At 46.2% G+C, this 17207-nt stretch overlaps 1 protein-coding gene across 5 annotated transcripts in view; it reads left to right on the plus strand.

Moving 5' to 3' along the window:
* The window catches only part of B4GALT1 (beta-1,4-galactosyltransferase 1), an 87585-nt gene continuing 70378 nt past the window's right edge, over positions 1–17207 (plus strand). For all 5 annotated transcript variants that reach the window (XM_032753895.2, XM_032753893.2, XM_032138778.3 and 2 more), the window contains exon 1: positions 1–597. In XM_032753895.2, the coding sequence (XP_032609786.1) occupies positions 186–597 (412 nt within the window). In that variant the 5' untranslated portion in view covers positions 1–185. The remainder of the gene's footprint in view (positions 598–17207) is intronic.

The raw sequence follows: 17207 nt of genomic DNA on the forward strand, positions 1-17207 counted from the left end.
GCTCCCAGGTCTGGCCGGCCGCAGGAGTCTCAGCTCTCAGCCGCTCGCCCCCTGGCGCCGCGCTTGCCCGCCCCCGCTCCGGGCCCTCCCCTAGCCGCCGCTGTGGGGCAGCGCCTGGCCGGCGGCCCGCGGGCGGGTCGCCTCCCCTCCTGTACCCACACCCTTCTTAAAGCGGCGGCGGGAAGATGAGGCTTCGGGAGCCGCTTCTGAGCGGCAGCGCCGCGATGCCCGGCGCGTCCCTACAGCGGGCCTGCCGCCTGCTCGTGGCGGTCTGCGCTCTGCACCTTGGCGTCACCCTCGTTTACTACCTGGCTGGCCGCGACCTGAGCCGCCTGCCCCAGCTGGTCGGAGTCTCCACACCGCTGCAGGGCGGCTCGAACGGTGCCGCCGCCATCGGGCAGTCCTCCGGAGAGCTCCGGACCGGAGGGGCCCGGCAGCCGCCTCCTCTAGGCGCCTCCTCCCAGCCGCGCCCGGGTGGCGACTCCAGCCCAGTCTCGGATTCTGGCCCTGGCCCCGCTAGCAACTTGACCTCGGTCCCAGTGCCCCACACCACCGCACTGCCGCTGCCCGCCTGCCCTGAGGAGTCCCCGCTGCTCGGTAAGGACTCGGGTCGGCGCCAGTCCGAGGATTGGGACCCCCTCCCGGATTTCCCCGACAGGGTCCCCCGACATTCCCTCAGGCTGGCTCTTCAACGACAGCCAGCCTCCCTCTTCTGGATCAGAGTTTTAAATCCGAGACAGAGGCTCGGGACTGGATGGGAGAGAAGGTTTGGGAGGTGGGTCCCTGGGGAGTCCTGTTGGAGGCTTAGGGCCGGGACCGCACAGGGAAGTCCCGAGGCCCCTCTAGCCCCAGAACCAGAGAAGGCCTTGGAGACTTCCCTGCTGTGGCCCGAGGCTCAGGAAGTTTTGGAGTTTGGGTCTGCTTAGGGCTTGGAGCAGCCTTGCACTGAGAACTCTGGTAGAGACCTCGAGTAATCCACTCCCTTTTGGGGACTGACGTGAGGCTCCCGGTGGGGAAGGAGACTGACCTCTCGGTTCACGTGTCTTGCCATAGAGCCACTCTCCTGAGAGTGGGTTTTTCTCCTGATGGTTTGGGCCAAGTGAACCTCAGGTTTCTCTTCTGGAATAATAAATGGTCACCCTTTCAAGGGGTTGTTTTGGAAGATTATGTGAACAATGTAAATAAGGACTTAATTAATGAGGGTAAGCCCTCAGTAAATTGTCACTGTGTGTTCATTTCTTCCTCTATGTGGATCGTGACCGAGAGCCCTTCCCCCTAGCCTCCTCTCGGTGTGGGTACCCAAAACCTAGGTGAGCAGGGATCTCTCCCAGGGGCAGAGAGCTTGTGTACTCTGGGGGCTAGAGGGCTAAAATATAACCAGTCAACACCACGTTGCCCATTTCTGGTACTTCCGGTAGCAGCCTGAGTCTCAATTATCTTGCCCAGATGATCTGAACGCTGACCTCTAGCCTGTTTCAACATAGACGGAGAGCTTGAGTACGTGAGTTTGCCTTCCTCATAGCAGGAGGCTGAGCCTAGTCTGGACTTCTCTTTGACCTGTAACCTACAGGCCCACAGGCCCAAGGCAACCACAGGTTGCTTCCAGGGTTACCACACAGGTGGTCTCTCATTTCTAATGCTAGGTTTTAGACAATTGTTGTGAGTGAGGGGCCCTGGCAGGCAGGATGACATCCTGCCAATAGGAGTTTTCTGTCACTTTCCCACAGAGCCCTGGCTACTGCATACTCTTGCTCAATTTCGCCAGTAATTGTGTCAATGTGTTCATATCAAGTTTGGGAAGAACATCTTGGAATTGGTCAGACATGAACTGTGGTAATAATGGGGGCTTGTTTTTTTAAGCAGATAATTAAATTCCTTTGCATTTGATGATTATTCTGGGAAGCAGACTAGTCCCATAAAATGAAATGGACTCTGCCTTGCTGCTAAGTGTCTGACTTGAGACATGCTATCGAATTTCTCAAAATCTCTTCCTTGTGTAAAATGTGGTTGTCGATGATTACCTTACAGGGTTTTTTTTTTTTTTTTTGAGACTAAATGAGATCGTGTACATTAAATACAGGCACTCAGGCTGGGCACGGTGGCTCATGCCTGTAATCCTAGCACTTTGGGAGGCTGAGGGGAGTGGATCACTTGAGGTTAGGAGTTTGAGACCAGCCTGGCCAATATGGTAAAACACCATCTCTACAAAAATACAAAAAAGTTAGCCAGGGGTGGTGGCATCCCAGCTACTCAGGAAGCCGAGGCAGGAGAATTGCTTGAACCTGGGAGGCAGAGGTTGCAGTGAGTCAAGATTGTGCCAGTACACTCCAGCCTGGGCGACAAAGCAAGACTGTCTCAAAAAAAAAAAAATACGAGCACTCAATACACCGCATAATAATAATATAGTAATAATATTTGCTTAGGACCTTTAAAAAGTTTCATTTTTTCAGACTCCCACGGAAATGGCTCTGAACAGCAGAGTGATGGGGGAGAGAGACTGAGTCTCCAGGCCAGAAAAAGGCCAGGTTTTTTGCTTTTGTTTTTAGTTGTTGCCTGGATATTGCACAGAAAGAAAAAATAATTAGCAAGTTAAACAAAAGTACCGCAAAGTTGATTAGATTGGTATTTGAGTATCACATCTTCTCTCGGAAGCGTAAGAGACAAGGTGGTGACCATATCTCTGCTTAGTTTTGTTTTGTAATGGTGTTGCTAGTGATCGGTTTGTCACCAGTTACTGGTGTTTCTAAATGGACTGTAATTGGCTCCTTGAAAGGACTTCCTGAGAAAGAGCATTTTGGAGGATGAGGAGAGAGTGCCTTCTCTAGTTTGGCTGCTTTCGTGTGACATGCAAGGGACCGTGACGTTTAGGCTGCTGCTGAGGCAGCCCCAGAAACGGGAGCCGAGAGGTCTTTTCTTCATTTTAATAGGGCCTGTAGGTTTGGATGGTTAGGTACAATTCTCAGAGTAGAGATTCCTGGCTATGAGGCCTTGAGAAAGCTGAAAGTCTCCTTGGGAGTGTGTGGGTAGGGGGAGTCGAGCCCATCTGTTCATGGGCAGGTGTCAGCCAAAGCCCTTGCGGGTGGTTTTGAGGTTGGTGGGAGAAAGCATCCGTGGGGTTTAGAGTTGTGGCCTTTTCACTACTTGCAGTTCCTTTCCCCGACTTGGCTTTACTTTCTGGTGTCCAGGCGTCTGGGCCAGATGCTGAGATTCCTCTCGGCTGACAGGTGTGGGTTATGGGCAAGCCCTTCCCTGGAGGACATAAGGCACCAGATTGACTGCTGATGGGTTGCTGTTGGAGCTGTCAGGGCGTTGGTATAGTCTTCAGATAGACTTGGGTTAGTGTGACCTGGGGCAGGCTGCAGGTTTGGAGCCATAGTACCCCCCGCCCCGACACCGGGCACCCTGCTGTGGGCTAATGTGAGGCTTGCAGGAGTGAGTGATGCACTGGGAAGGTGGGCCTTTCCTGAGGATTCTACAGCTTTCTCCAGGGAATCCTCCCAGGTTGTTTAGGCCTGCAGGTGCTATGCTATGCTTCTTTCCTAACGCTGTCTCAGGTCCTCAGCGGGGCCATGCAGCATCCACTTATAACCCTGCAGTGAGGCCCTCTTTTCTGGCCACCTGGGTGTTTGCCTGCTGAGATGGGAGGAACAGTGGCCTTGGGCTTCTTCCCCCTGTCACGTTTATCTCTGCCCAGATTGGGCAGCAGCTCAATGGGACTTGATCAGCTGTGGTACTGCCAGTCTGGAGATGAGTAGGGTGATGGGGGGAGGTGGGCAGTACCTGAAGCTGAACTGGTGAGAGAGGCAGGCTGGCCTGGGGGCTCAGCTGGGGCCTGGGATGGTTGGTACAGTCCCCTCAGGGGGGTAGGGGAGTGAGTGTTAGACTGCTTAAGCCTCAGAGGCCGCTCTTGCCCACCTATGCTTTGAGGAGATCCTCTTCATTTGTTCAAAGGGAAGACTCTGATCTAGAGATGGGCACTTGGACCAGCAAACAGCAGCTACAGGTAGCCAGGGCACCCGAGGAGCACTTGCTCATGAGCCGGTTTCCTTGGTTTTTATGGGGGCTGTCGCTGAACCTCTGCCAGGGCTTGTGCCCTAGCACTTGCTGGTCTTTGCCGGGCTCTCAGCTCTCGAGTGTTTCTCTACCAGCAAGTTTCCCCCTCCCTCATGTGCACACATGTGGACACAAGCAGGCTGCCCAGGACAGAGTGTACTTTGATGCTTGGGAAGGGACTCTATTGCCCTTTTGGGGATGAGCCTTGGAACCTCATCACCTTCCAGCTTGGGGTGGAGCTTCATCCTGGGGGTTGAAGCTTTAGGCTCCAGATAACTAGTCTTGTAAGCCAGTTTTGTCCTGTTGTTTTTTTCGTGGAAAATAATGTATTGACGTATACACAGACATTCTTTGTCTAACAGTCTGTGATTGAGAAATACCCTCCATGACTATTTGGTTTGCTTTCATGGTGCAACTTGGTCGCTTTCTTAGACACAGCCTATGGCGATAAGAGTGATCCCTGGCTGCTGTAATTCATTCCAGACTTTGAGCAAACACAAGGCGCCTCCTCCACCTGCAGTGGAGCCTCTGATGAACCAAATGGAAACTCCTTGGGGAATGGGGAGCAAGAGCCAAATGTGGGATTGGACTTAAACTGCAGCTTCTTAGAACTGTAGCATTCCACGATGGGATTGTCTAGTGCTCTTCCTGGAGGTTACTATTCAATAGTTGGCTAGTGCACAGGTTCAGGGGTGACCTGATATGCCCTAGCATTTCAGAAGAAGATCCCTGCAAGGTGTGTCTCTGGGTCCATCTGAAGGGTCTTGTATGGATATCCGTGATGGCTAAGGCATCTGATAACTTCATTCCTTCAGTTCCAGCAGTGTTCCTGTATTGTGCTGGGCACTAGAGCTACAAAGAAGAAAACAAAATGCCTCCTCTTCAGGAACTCTTAATTTAGGCAGGGGAGGCATAATTAAACAGTGCTGACGTCATCTAAGGGAACCAAAGTGTGTATTTGTCCCTTTCCCTATCACTCCCCTCCCTCCTTCATTTCTTCCTTTCTTCTTTCAGAAACTCCAAGTTCATATCAAAATTCTCCAGCCCTGGTTTTATTTGGTTGTTTGAAAAATTTCCTCTAATTTCTGAAGCTATGCATTAGTTCTGCTGAGTAATCTTTAACTTGCTGCTTTATAATGATTATAGTGAGATATCACTGGGTATTATGGTCTTTGGGTAGCAGCAGGGTAGGGATTTCCAGGCTGGGACTAAGCTAATTTATGGGCTGGGAATTATGGGGCAGTTAATGGCAAGGCAGTCCAAGCCTTCCACAGATTCCACCCTAGGGACCATCCAGACTTAAGGAACAGGGCCAGCAGCCTCATCCCCTTTGCACTCAGCTGGACTATGAGTGTGTGTTTGTGAAAGAGGTTTTATTCAGTAGTCTGCTGATTTCCCTGCTATCTGTTTACCCAGTGCCTCCTGTACCTTGTTTCTTACTCTTTGTTCTCTGCTCTTACTGTGAAGAAGCAGAGACTGGAATTCTGCTTGAACCCACATCTACCTGGAAATTCCAGTTTTTCTATCCAGTGGAGCAGCAATCCAGTTGTCTTAGGACAAATGGTCTGCCCTTGAAGCTTAAATCCTTTGAGGGCCTGGCACGGTGACAGTTTTACATTTGGCTTTGGTATAGACTGGTGTGGTCCCTGGGCAGTGAGGTCACTGTAAGGCCAGCCAGCCAGACCCTGGCTCCTAGGGGAATTAACAAGGCATGGGATTAGACTCACAGGGTCCCTCCTGTCCCTAAACTTGGTAGGGGTTCCTGGGAGCCAGACTGCAATTGAGATTGTAGAGACCTGAGACCTGAGTTGTAGGGGCCTCTGTGTTGATCTCGGCCGTTGCAGGGTGAGCTGAGGCGGTCACTAGCTCAAGGAGTGATCTCAGGATATTGTTCTGTAAGTCAGAGACCTCCAGGTTGGAGAGTGGGGCTTGGGGGTGGGGGACAGGGTTTAGTGGGGAGCTGGTTCTGGGTGAATGTGGCCTAAAGGGATTTGTCCTTAGAAGACAGAGGGGTGAGTCACACACTCAGTGTTTCAGGTTCCACTTTGCAGCTCGGCCTCAGCCCGCCCCTTCCCTACACAAATGAAGGCCAGGGACTATATAATTGGCTGTTGCTGAATTCTTTGGCACTGATTTTAAAGTCTGGTCTGTGTGTGTTATGTAGCTGCTTCTCTATCCACTCCCCACACCCGCTGCTTCTCCAGAGCCCCTCACAAAGCCCAGGCAGAGAGAGAGAGAGAGAGAACGACTTGCCTCACAGGGATGTTGGGGATAGGGGTATGGGTCTTTTCTTTTGCCTTTTGAGGGGGGATAATCTCTTCCTTCATTTTAAAAGTAAAAAGTAATGCAGGCTCATTGAAAATAATCTGAAAAGTTGAAAGAGATATAAAAGCACACCCAAATTCCTATCACCCAAAAGAAACATACCGGCATATTTCCTACTAGTCTTTTCCATGTTTAAGAATATAGCTGATATCTTTTTTTTTTTTTCTTTTTGAGACAGGGTTTTTGCTCTGTCACCCAGGCTAGAGTGCAGTGATCACGGCTCACTGCAGCCTCGACCTCTCAGGCTAAGCGATTCTCCCACTTCAGTCTCCCGAGTTGCTGGGACCACAGGTACACACCACCATGCCTGACTAATTTTTGTATTTTTTGTAGAGATGGGGTTTTGCCATGTTGTCTAGGCTGATCTCGAACTCCTAAGCTCAAGTGATTCACCTGCCTTGGCCTCCCAAAGCGCTGGGATTATAGGTGTCAGTCACCACACCCAGTGTTACAGCTGTTGTTTTTATAGATGGACAGATAGATTGACATAGATTCATGTAGGTAGCCTGGTGTTCAGCATTTTTCATTTAAGATTCTGTCACAGACTTGACCCTATACCTTTAAAAATCACAAAGGCAGTATCATATTCTGTCAGCTGAATATGCCATAACTTAAAAAAATCATTCAACTGTTGCTGAACACATATACATATATAGTTTTTGTTTTTTCTTAGTGATGTAGTGATGCTTGTGCAGAAAGCTTTATGTACTTTTTGGATGGTTTCTGTGGGAGAGCTTTCTAAAAAAGGAAAAAAGTGTTGAATGTTTTTTGAGAAGGGCTAGATTTTCAAGCCAGTCTTACAAAAGGATAGACTCATTGGAAATTCCAGATTTGCTTAGTGCTGGCAGATGAGTATCACTTATTGCTGAACGATGTGTCTAGAATTCTGATTAAAAAAGAAACTAGGTCCAGGAAGTGCCTGGGGGCAGGGGCAAAGGTCCAGGCTGCAGGATAGGCTCTTAGGATCTGGCTGAGCAGAAATCTGCTGTGGACAGAATCGGTGGGCGTGATGCTTTCTTAGTAACTTCTCCATTTGTTTCTTTAGCAGCTAAGTCCCTGTGCTGGACTTCTGTGGACTGCTGTGGCTCTGGGGCTGTGGTGGTGGGTGAACAACAGCTAGCTAAACCAGTGCTGTTGACATCATTGAGATGTGACGCACAGGAAGGTGGGAGCAAGCTTGCAAATCAGATTCTGAAACATATAGCACAGCTCTCCCACCTCTAGGTGGTCCTGAGATCTAGGGAGGGGCCATAGTGAGAAACTTTAGGTTTCTAGGAATTCTCTTAGGGAGAAGCTCTCTTAGGGAGAGGCAGAACCTGGTTCTCAGTTGGGGCTGGTTCAGGTGGGTTAGATCAATAAAGCCTCAGGCCAGTGTGCCAGGCTATTCCCAAGGAGTATACTTTGAAGTTACTCCCTTTAGAATGTCCTCAATGGAGATAAATTCTCTCTGAGGAGCAGTTTTGTCTGCCGGGGTCATTTGGCACAAAGCCTGGAGTGCTAGGGTGAGGTTGCACTGAGGGAAGGGGCAGGATTATGTCAGCAGTGTGACGGATACAGTGTGAGGTCAGGCTCCTTCCTGCCCCACCACGGGGGCCTAGAGGTCATGGGGAGGGTCCCTGGCAGGGGATTCAATCATTGCTTGGCCCCATGACAGGGTATATTCTAAAAATGCCTTAAGTTTTTTTCTTTCAAAGTTTCTTCCTGTTTTGCATAATGGCCTTTTGCCTTTGACATCCTGAAACCGCAGAGCTGTCATTGGTGTTGCAGGACACTGCCAGCTTGAAAAAAATCAACAACAAAAAAAGAAACAGGAAAGGATGTGGAGTTAAGGGTGTGGCCTAGGGAAGCTGGTATTTGTGTTATGGGATTGTGGGGACGTGGTATTGAGGTGTTGGGTAGCGCCTGACATTTAGAGGAGTACTCTGGGCAGAGTCCCTGCCTGCCCAAGAATAGGTAGAATTGAGTCTTCACACCAAAGTCAGGAGAGACCCCCTCAGGAAGAGAATGAATAGGGACTCATTTCCTCATTCAGCAAACTTTTATTGGTAACTACACTATATGAAGTGTGAGAGATAGACATGAACAAGAGAGGCCCCCACTCTTGGGCAGTCCCTTAGTAGTAGTAGATAGACTCTGGCAATATGATGTGGTCAGAGAGAGGAAGCCTGGGTGCTTTGAGGGTACTGAGGAGGTGCAGGGAGCCAAATGGGTGGTCTGGGCCAGGGCCAGAGTCAGAATGAAGGACCTCTCTTCCAGACGCTGATTTTAGCATCTCTGTCTCTCAGTATGTTTGAACAGTGTCCCTTATTGGAAGGGCAGGAGTCTACTGCTAAAAGTAACCTGCAATTTCCTCTACTTGCTGTCATGTGGAAAGAATACTAAAGCTGAAATTCCAAAAGTTGCACACCTTTACCAGCAGGGCAGGAGAGGAAAGGAAGTGGAGGCAGAGTGAGCTGAAGATTATAGAAGAAAGAGAAGGTGGTGCAGTTTGGACTGTTCTGGACAGACGAAGTCTGAGGGTAGCTGGACTGAGGGATCAAAGGGAGGCAGTTGAAAGGGAAGAGAGCTGCAGAGAGGGATTTCTTGGTCTGCAGAGGGTAGGAGCAAGCCTTGAAGGCTGCTGGGGTGAGGATTCCGAGCTCTGGTCTTCATTCTTTTTCTAATTCATTACATCATTTTAGGCAAGTCCTAACTCCTTTGGTCTCTGTTGTCTTTCTGAAATTTGAGTGGGCTGAGCCTGCTGGTCTTTAGCCTCTGTCTTTCTCTACCTCCTAGATTCCAGTTTGGCGAGTGGGGGGGAAAACCTGGTTGTATCTGCAGCATGAAAGGCCTCTGGAATTCCTTTTGAAGCTCACTACCCATGAGGCTTCTGCTAAGGATTTCATCATGTCTGTCTAAGCAGACATAAAAATTTTAGCAGGTGGATGACCCATAGTAGAAATGGCACAAGGAATGTTTCTCTCTGTCACACTGTGGTATTTGATTTAAGAAAGTTGTTATCCTCTCTGTGCCTCAGTGTTCTCACTTGTAAAATGGCAATAACAGTATCCACCTCATAGATGTTATGAAATACAGGTAGTAGCCACGAAAGGGCTTAAAACAGTGCCTAACACAGAATAAGTTGTGAATATATGTTATTTACTATTGGTAGTATAATACTTATTTGTGAAGATTTTAGCTTTTGCTTTATAGGACCTTTTTTTTCTTTTAGTTGAAAATACAATGTTACCATGTTAAATGTTAAAAAAAATTCTACTTACCATTGTAACAGAACATGCTCCCACTCCTGTAACAGAGCTTGCTATTACTTTTCAAATGTGTACATATTCCAATGCATATATTCCAGTGCAGTTGTAGAGTGAAACTGTTTGCATGCAGCCATTTTTATCCAACATCATCTTATAAAATGTTATGTTGTTTATGATTATCCTAATTCTTTTGTTGCTGTCTAGTATCCTTATAGATATTCCATTAGCATACACTATTCCAGGTTTCACTATCATAGATAATCTAGAAATGAACATTTTTGTAGTGTGTAGCTCTTTGCTTCAGTTGACTTACTTTCCTGGGATAAATTCCTGGGTAAGAATTTCTAGGCCAGAGGATACGGTCATCTTGACAATACTGATTCACATTGCCACATTGCTTTCCAAGAGGTTTGGAATCATTCACAGGTTGTAAATTGGAAAATCCTGGCTTTTGAAGTATGTGGATTCTAAGGACAAGTTGGATCTAGCTGGAGCCTCACACTGACACTTCCAGCCTGTGTGTGTGTGTGTGTGTGTGTGTGTGTGTGTGTGTGTAGTTCCCTATGCTGGACACCATGAGGCCTTTCTGGACATTAGGACACTTCCAGCCTGTGTGTGTGTGTGTGTGTGTGTGTGTGTGTGTGTGTGTGTGTGTGTGTGTGTGTAGTTCCCTATGCTGGACACCATGTGGCCTTTCTGGACATTAGGCTTTTCCTGTAAGTGATTGCCTCGGAGCAGTTCCTGTTGAATTCACTTGGTGTCCACAAAAGGAGCCTTACTGTGGCTCTTTCAACACCCACCTACCTTTGCCAAGTTGGTTTACAGAAAGTAAGAACATTCTTTCCTTCTTCCTTGATAATGTGGCGCTACACCTATAGCATGGGGCAGGCTCTGGCTTTAAAAACCTGACTTAAAAATAATGGTGTTGACCAAAAAGTTTGTGGATCGGTTTTTGGAAACACTGCATGTAGCTATCCACAGAAACTGTTATGTTCTGTTGGGCTAGCCTGGGTGCCTGATCATTTAACTCATGTGGATGAACTTCTGTGTAATAGCCCTGGTATATGGGATCCAGAAACAGGGCCCTAATGAAGAAAGACTTTTAAATTATGTTGGATAAAAATAAGTTGTTACAATAGCCCAAAGTCTGCAAATATGAATTGCTAGTTCTGTCCTTGTAGTCATCCCCCATGTGCCTGCATCTTTTGTAGACTCTTGTAAAGATTCAGAAGCCCACTGAATTGCATAAATGATGGAATGATTTTAGACTTAGTGATTTCAGTGACTAAAAGTTTACAGATCCTGGCCGGGCACAGTGGCTCACACCCGTATTCCCAGCACTTTGGGAGGCCGAGGCAGGTGGATCACCTGAGGTCAGGAGTTTGAGACCAGCCTGGCCAACATGGTGAAACCTCGTCTCTACTAAAAATACAAAAATTAGCCGGGTGTGGTGGCATGCACCTGTTGTCCCAGCTACTCGGGAGGCTGAGGTGGGAGAATGGCTTGAACCTGGGAGGTAGAGGTTGCAGTGAGCCGACATCAGGCCACTGCACTCCAGCCTGGGTGACAGAGTGAGACTCTGTCTCCACACCCCCACCCCCCGAAAAAAAAAAAGTTTACAGATTCAGTAGATGGGGCATATTCAATTTGTGACAGTCACTCCCTTCACCTTATAGCTATGTCATATGTCTTCTTCTCCTTTGACTGCATTCTGCAGCAGTCAGTTGTGACTTAATATGGCACTCTGGGCCCACTGAATTAGGTCAGAGCTGCTAGTAGTATATTGTTCCTAGAGACCTAGGGCAAGATTTTCTTACTACGTAAAATGAGGGAGATAATTTCTTACCTCAAGGTGTTGGTAAGAGGAGTGAATGAGATTAGTTATATGGTAATATCAGTACTCTGAATGTCTTTTGATCAATGCCTAACTCATCCTCTTGGGCACAAAAGGCATACAGTCAGCAACCTTAGGCCACATATAAAATTCCTCCAAATGCAGGTTTTCATCTGCCTTGGGGCAGAGTCAAGAGAAAGAAGAGGAAGAGGCGTGAGGCTGTGACCACAACTTAGGGACAGAATATAGCCCAAAGCGAGTACCCCAGGCCACAAGGAGAAGGCCGCTATCTTGTTGAATCCACGGCACTGGAAACTTGGAGTGTGTGTTCTCCTGTGTCAGTTACACTGTAATTTTATGGCTGCTCACATTCTTTCCTTCAGGTGGACGTTGTTCATCAGTATCCTGGGCAAGAGGCCATCATAAACCACAGACTGCTGAGTGATTAGGAAGAGGAGCTGAAGAGGGAGCATTAGATGTTTGATTGAGTCTTAGGTGAGAAAGTATATCATTAAAACAAAAAGATAGATGTGGGCGGGCTCAGTCTTGTGTGCCTGGTGTGTTGGTAGAAAAACTAAAGCACAAGCCTGTAGATAACCTGCTTTATTCTACCTCGGGGCTGGCGTTGGAATCCAGGATGCCAGACCCTGAAGTCCAGCTCTCTTTCCAACCTACTGAATAATCCGAGAGAAATCACGTTCTCTCTCTGGGCCTCGGTTTGCCCATGTATAAAATGAGATGAAGGATTGGCTTGGATGCTCTCCGGAGTCTCTTCCTGCCTGGAGTTCTGACGTAGCCATGTACTCCTGCTCAGCATCACTAAATGGCTTTGTGGTAGGACCACTGAGTGCTGCCTCCATTAGGACCAGCTATGTAATGCTGGTGTGGCTGTCAGTGGGCCCTAAGAGCCAGGATTGGTCTTACTGGAGAAATCCACATCCACCTAAACTTAAGACTCAGGGGTATCCAATCTTTTGGCTTCCCCAGGCCACACTGGAAGAAGAATTGTCTTGGACAGCATATAAAATACACTGATGATAGCCGATGAGCTTAAAAAAAAAAACTCAACATTTTAAGAGAGTTCACGAATTTGTGTTGAGCTGCATTCAAAGCCATCCTGGCTGCATGTGGCCCATGGGCCATCGGTTAGACATGCTTGCTTTAGACCTTCCAGCAATTCTAGTCTCTAAACAGGAAATCAAAAGTCAAGATGAATAGATAAGTTGGTCAGTGTGAAAAAGTAATTGGTGGGAGCTACTGTAGAGGCAGGGTTCTAGGCTCCATCAACAACCACCTACATCACCGAACAAAAGATAATGCTTGTTCAGCACTTATTACATGCCAACCATGGGAAAAATACTTCAGATGCATTGTTTTCATGAACTCTCACAGCAGCTCTTTTCTTGCCTAAATGCCCCATTAGAACCTCCAGTACAATGTTAAATAGATACGCTAAGAGACAACATACTTGTCTCGTTAGGGGGAAAATATCCAGTCTTTGACTATTAAGAATGATGTTAGCAGTGGGTTTTTCCTAGCTGCCCTTTATCAGGTTGAGGAAGTTCCTTTCTATTCCTGGTTTGTTGGGTATTTTTATCATGAAAAGGTGATGGGTTTTGTCAAATGCTTTTCTGTGTCTGTTGAGATGATCGTGTGTTTTTTGTCATTTATTCTATTGATATGGTATATTATACATTGATTTTTCAGATATTAATCTTGTATACCTGGGATAAGTCCCACTTGGTCAGGATGTATAATTCTTTTTATTTGTTACTGGATTGAGTTTGCTAGTATTTTGTTGATTTGTATTCATAACAGATAGTGGTCTGTAGTCTTTCCCTCCCTCCCTCCCTCCCTCCCTGTCTCCCTCTCTCCCTGTCTCCCTCTCTCTCTCTCTCTCTCCCTCCCCTCCCCTCCCCTCCCCTTTCTTCTCTTTCATAGTTGTTTACCACTGTCAGAAAAGGTCTGTTCGTTTTCTTTCGTTGTGAGATCTTTGGTTTTGGTATCAGGGTAATACTGCCTCAAAAAATGAGTAGGGAAGTGTTCCTTCCTCTTCTGTATTTTGAGAGAGTTTGTGGTTGGTTTTTATTAATTCTTCTTTAAATATCTGGTAGAGTTCACCAGTAAAGCCATCTGGGCCTGATGTTTTCTTTGTGGGAAACTTTTTGTTTCCTAATTCAGTTTCTGGTTATAGGTCTATTCAGACCTTCTATTTTTTCTTACGTCAGTTTTGATAGTTTGTGTCTTCCAAGGAGTTTGCTTCATCTAAGTCATCTAATTTGTTGGCATACATTTCATAGTGATTCCTTATGATCCTTTTTATTTCCATTAAAGTTGGTGTAGGGATAGTCCCTCTTTCATTACTGATTATAATAATTTGAATTTTCTTTTTTTCTTAGTCTTGCCAAAAGCTTGTCATTTTTATTGATCTTTTCAAAGGACCAACTTTGAGTTCATTATTTGTTCTCTTTGTTCTCATTTTTCTGCTTCATTAACTTCTCTAATCTTTATTTATTCTTTCATTCTGCTTGCTTTTGGTTAAGTTCACTTTTGGTTAAGTTTGCTTTTTCTGGTGTCTTAAGGTAGAAGGTTAGGTTACTGATTTGAGATTTAAAGATCATGCACTTTAAACGTTTTGATAGATACTGTCAGTTTGCCCTCTGGCTTTTTCACATTAACAGCGTATAAGAGTGCTTATTCCTTACACTCATACCAGCCCTGGATGTTACTAAACTTTGTATATTTGCCAGTATCATATTCAGACATAGTATCTTGTTTTAATATGTTTCTCTGATTACTGATGAAGTTAAGCAAATTTTCACGTGTTTATTGGCCATCTGTCTTTCTTTTTTCATTCTTTCTTTCAAGATGGGAGTCTTTGCCATGTTACCCAGGCTGGACTCAAACTCCTGGGCTCAAATGATCTTCCTGCCTCAGCCTCCTGTGTAGCTGGGACTACAGGCGTGAGCCACCATGGCTGGCTTGCCCATTTGTATTTCTTATGTGAATATTTTTTCTTTTTTTTTTTTGAAATGGAGTCTCACTCTATCCCCCAGGCTGGAGTACAGTTGTCCAATCTTGGCTCACTGTAACCACCGCCTCCCAGGTTCAAGTGATTCTCACACCTTAGCCTCCCAAGTATCTGGGACTACAGGTGTGTGCCACCACACCTGGCTAATATTTGTATTTTTAGCAGAGATGGGGTTTCGCCATGTTGGCCAGGCTGGTTTCAAACTGGCCTCAAGTGATTCACCTGCCTCGGCCTCCCAAAGTGCTGGGATTACAGGTGTGAGCCACTGTGCCCAGCTGACTTTTTTTTTTTCTTTTTTTTAACCCCCTTTTTTTTTACCCTTTTTTTGGCCCGTTTTTTTTTTTTACCCTTTTAACTCATTTTTCTATTAGTTTTAAAAATATGTTTGCAGGAGCTTTTTATATTGTGGATTTTACTTGTTTATTACATATCATTTGTAAATATGGTCTCTCCATCTGTCACTCTTCTTTATCTCTGGTATCTTTAGCTATATAGAAGTTGTTATGTTATGTTATGTTATTTTTTTGGAGAGGGAGTCTTGCTCTGTCGCCCAGGCTGGACTGCAGTGGTGAAATCTCGGCTCACTGCAACCTCTGCCTGCTGGGTTCAAGCGATTCTCCTGCCTCAGCTTCCCGAGAAGCTGTGATTACAGGTGCCCGCCACCACGCCCAGCTAATTTTTGTATTTTAGTAGAGACGGGGTTTTACTATGTAGGTCAAGCTGATCTCAAACTCCTGACCTCAAATGATCCTCCCAAAGTGCTGGGGTTACATGCGTGAGCCACTGCACTCGGCCAGAAGTTTTGAATTTTTATGTGTTTAAATATATGTTTTCCTTTATGACTTCAGGTTGCTTTCATACTTAAGCAGGTCTTCACCATCCCGAAATGATAAAATTTTTCTCCTGAGTTTTCTTCTAAGTTGGTACTTTAGAAGCCACCAACTTGGCTTTGACAGCAAAAGATGAACAGAATTTCTGTTCAACTCATGCTGCAAGAAGCTTTATGTAATACTCCAGGGACCCTTTAAGGTCCCAGACTTTTCCTCCAAATCTATCACTGATTCTAGTGGCTAAGAGTAGAAATGTGAAAATTTAGCCATGTGTGCTGATAGAGCTGTAGTAATTTGTAAGCTTTGAAGTTCTAAGGAGTCAGGGGAGAAGGGAAAGTAACATTTATTGAATATCTCTTAGTGTCAAGCACTGCAGTAAGTACGTATATGTATTATTTCACTTACATCTGAAAGGAAGGCATAATTATCCCCACCTTAGAGAAGGAAATTGGAGCTGGCTACATTTAAAGTAGTCCTGACACCAGAGAGGTATTGCCAGGAGTACACGGCTGGCTGAGTGCCCAGGTGGCCCATAGGAGCAGTGGGCCCTCCACAGTCCAAGGTCTGGTTCTAGGTGGAGAAAGAAGTATGTGCTCGTAGGCCGGGCGCGGTGGCTCATGCTTGTAATCCCAGCACTTTGGGAGGCCGAGGCGGGCGGGTCATGAGGTCAGGAGATCGAGACCACGGTGAAACCCCGTCTCTACTAAAAAAATACAAAAAATTAGCCGGGCGTGGTGGCGAGCACCTGTAGTCCCAGCTTCTCGGAGAGGCTGAGGCAGGAGAATGGCGTGAACCCGGGAGGCGGAGCTTGCAGTGAGCCGAGATTGCGCCACTGCACTCCAGCCTGGGTGACAGAGCGAGACTCCATCTCAAAAAAAAAAAAAAAAAGAAAAAAAGAAGTATGTGCTCGTAATCAGCACCGCAGCTCCAGAAAATCTGTCAGGGCTCCAAAATTGATTAGAGGGGCAGCTGATTCAGTAATAAAACTCCCAGGAGACTTACTTACATACTGGAATGCAAAGTTGCAGCTTTACTGGGAAGATTAGAACTGTTGTTGAGTAGCTTAGAATTCTCTGGCTGAATTCACTGCAAGGGAAGCCGCAGGATAAGCTAACAGCTGGTGAGTCAGCAGTCAGAGGAGGGAAGTGAATTTAACATTAGATGGGTCAGTCTCTCATGGCTGATGAATTCATCTCCACAATACTGTACACCTGCCTTAGAGACCTTTGTCTGGACTAGGGGGTTGGGGTCCCCCCTCCTTTGTACAGCCCTGGAAGGACACATCCAGCTCCATCCGCCATCTCTCCCTTACTTATTTCCTTCCTTCCTTCCTTCTTTCCATCCAGCCATCAAGCTTCCTTTCATGGCCAATAATCATCATTGGGGTCTACTCATGGACTCTCTTGCCTTATGTATTTGTTTTATTTTGTCCTCATTCCCACTTCTATTTCCCAGGTATATCATAGGCAACTATTCTAATGTATTTATAGTTTGTGTATCTGTTTTTGCCCTTGCCAAAATGGAAGCCACTGCTTTATATATAGATGTATTCTTAACTTTAAAAAAAATTTTTTTAGATTAACCTACAATAAAATTGACTTTTTGGCATATGGTCTATAAATTTTAACATATACATATTTTTGTGTATCTACCACCACAATCAGGATACAGAACAATTCCATCACCCCAAAAAAATCCCTCTTGTAGTCACAGTCTCCTCCCACCCTTAATCCCAGGCAACCACTGATCTATTCTTCATTACTATTGTTTTGTCTTTTTGAGGATGTCACATAAATGGAGTCACACAGTATATATACATTTTTAAAACACATGTAAATGGCATTTTATAGCTCATTTTGATTATATGTTTTTCATCCAGTTCTGTT

This window comes from Hylobates moloch, unplaced genomic scaffold (genome assembly GCF_009828535.3).
Source record: "Hylobates moloch isolate HMO894 unplaced genomic scaffold, HMol_V3 SCAFFOLD_19, whole genome shotgun sequence".
Taxonomy (NCBI): domain Eukaryota; kingdom Metazoa; phylum Chordata; class Mammalia; order Primates; family Hylobatidae; genus Hylobates; species Hylobates moloch.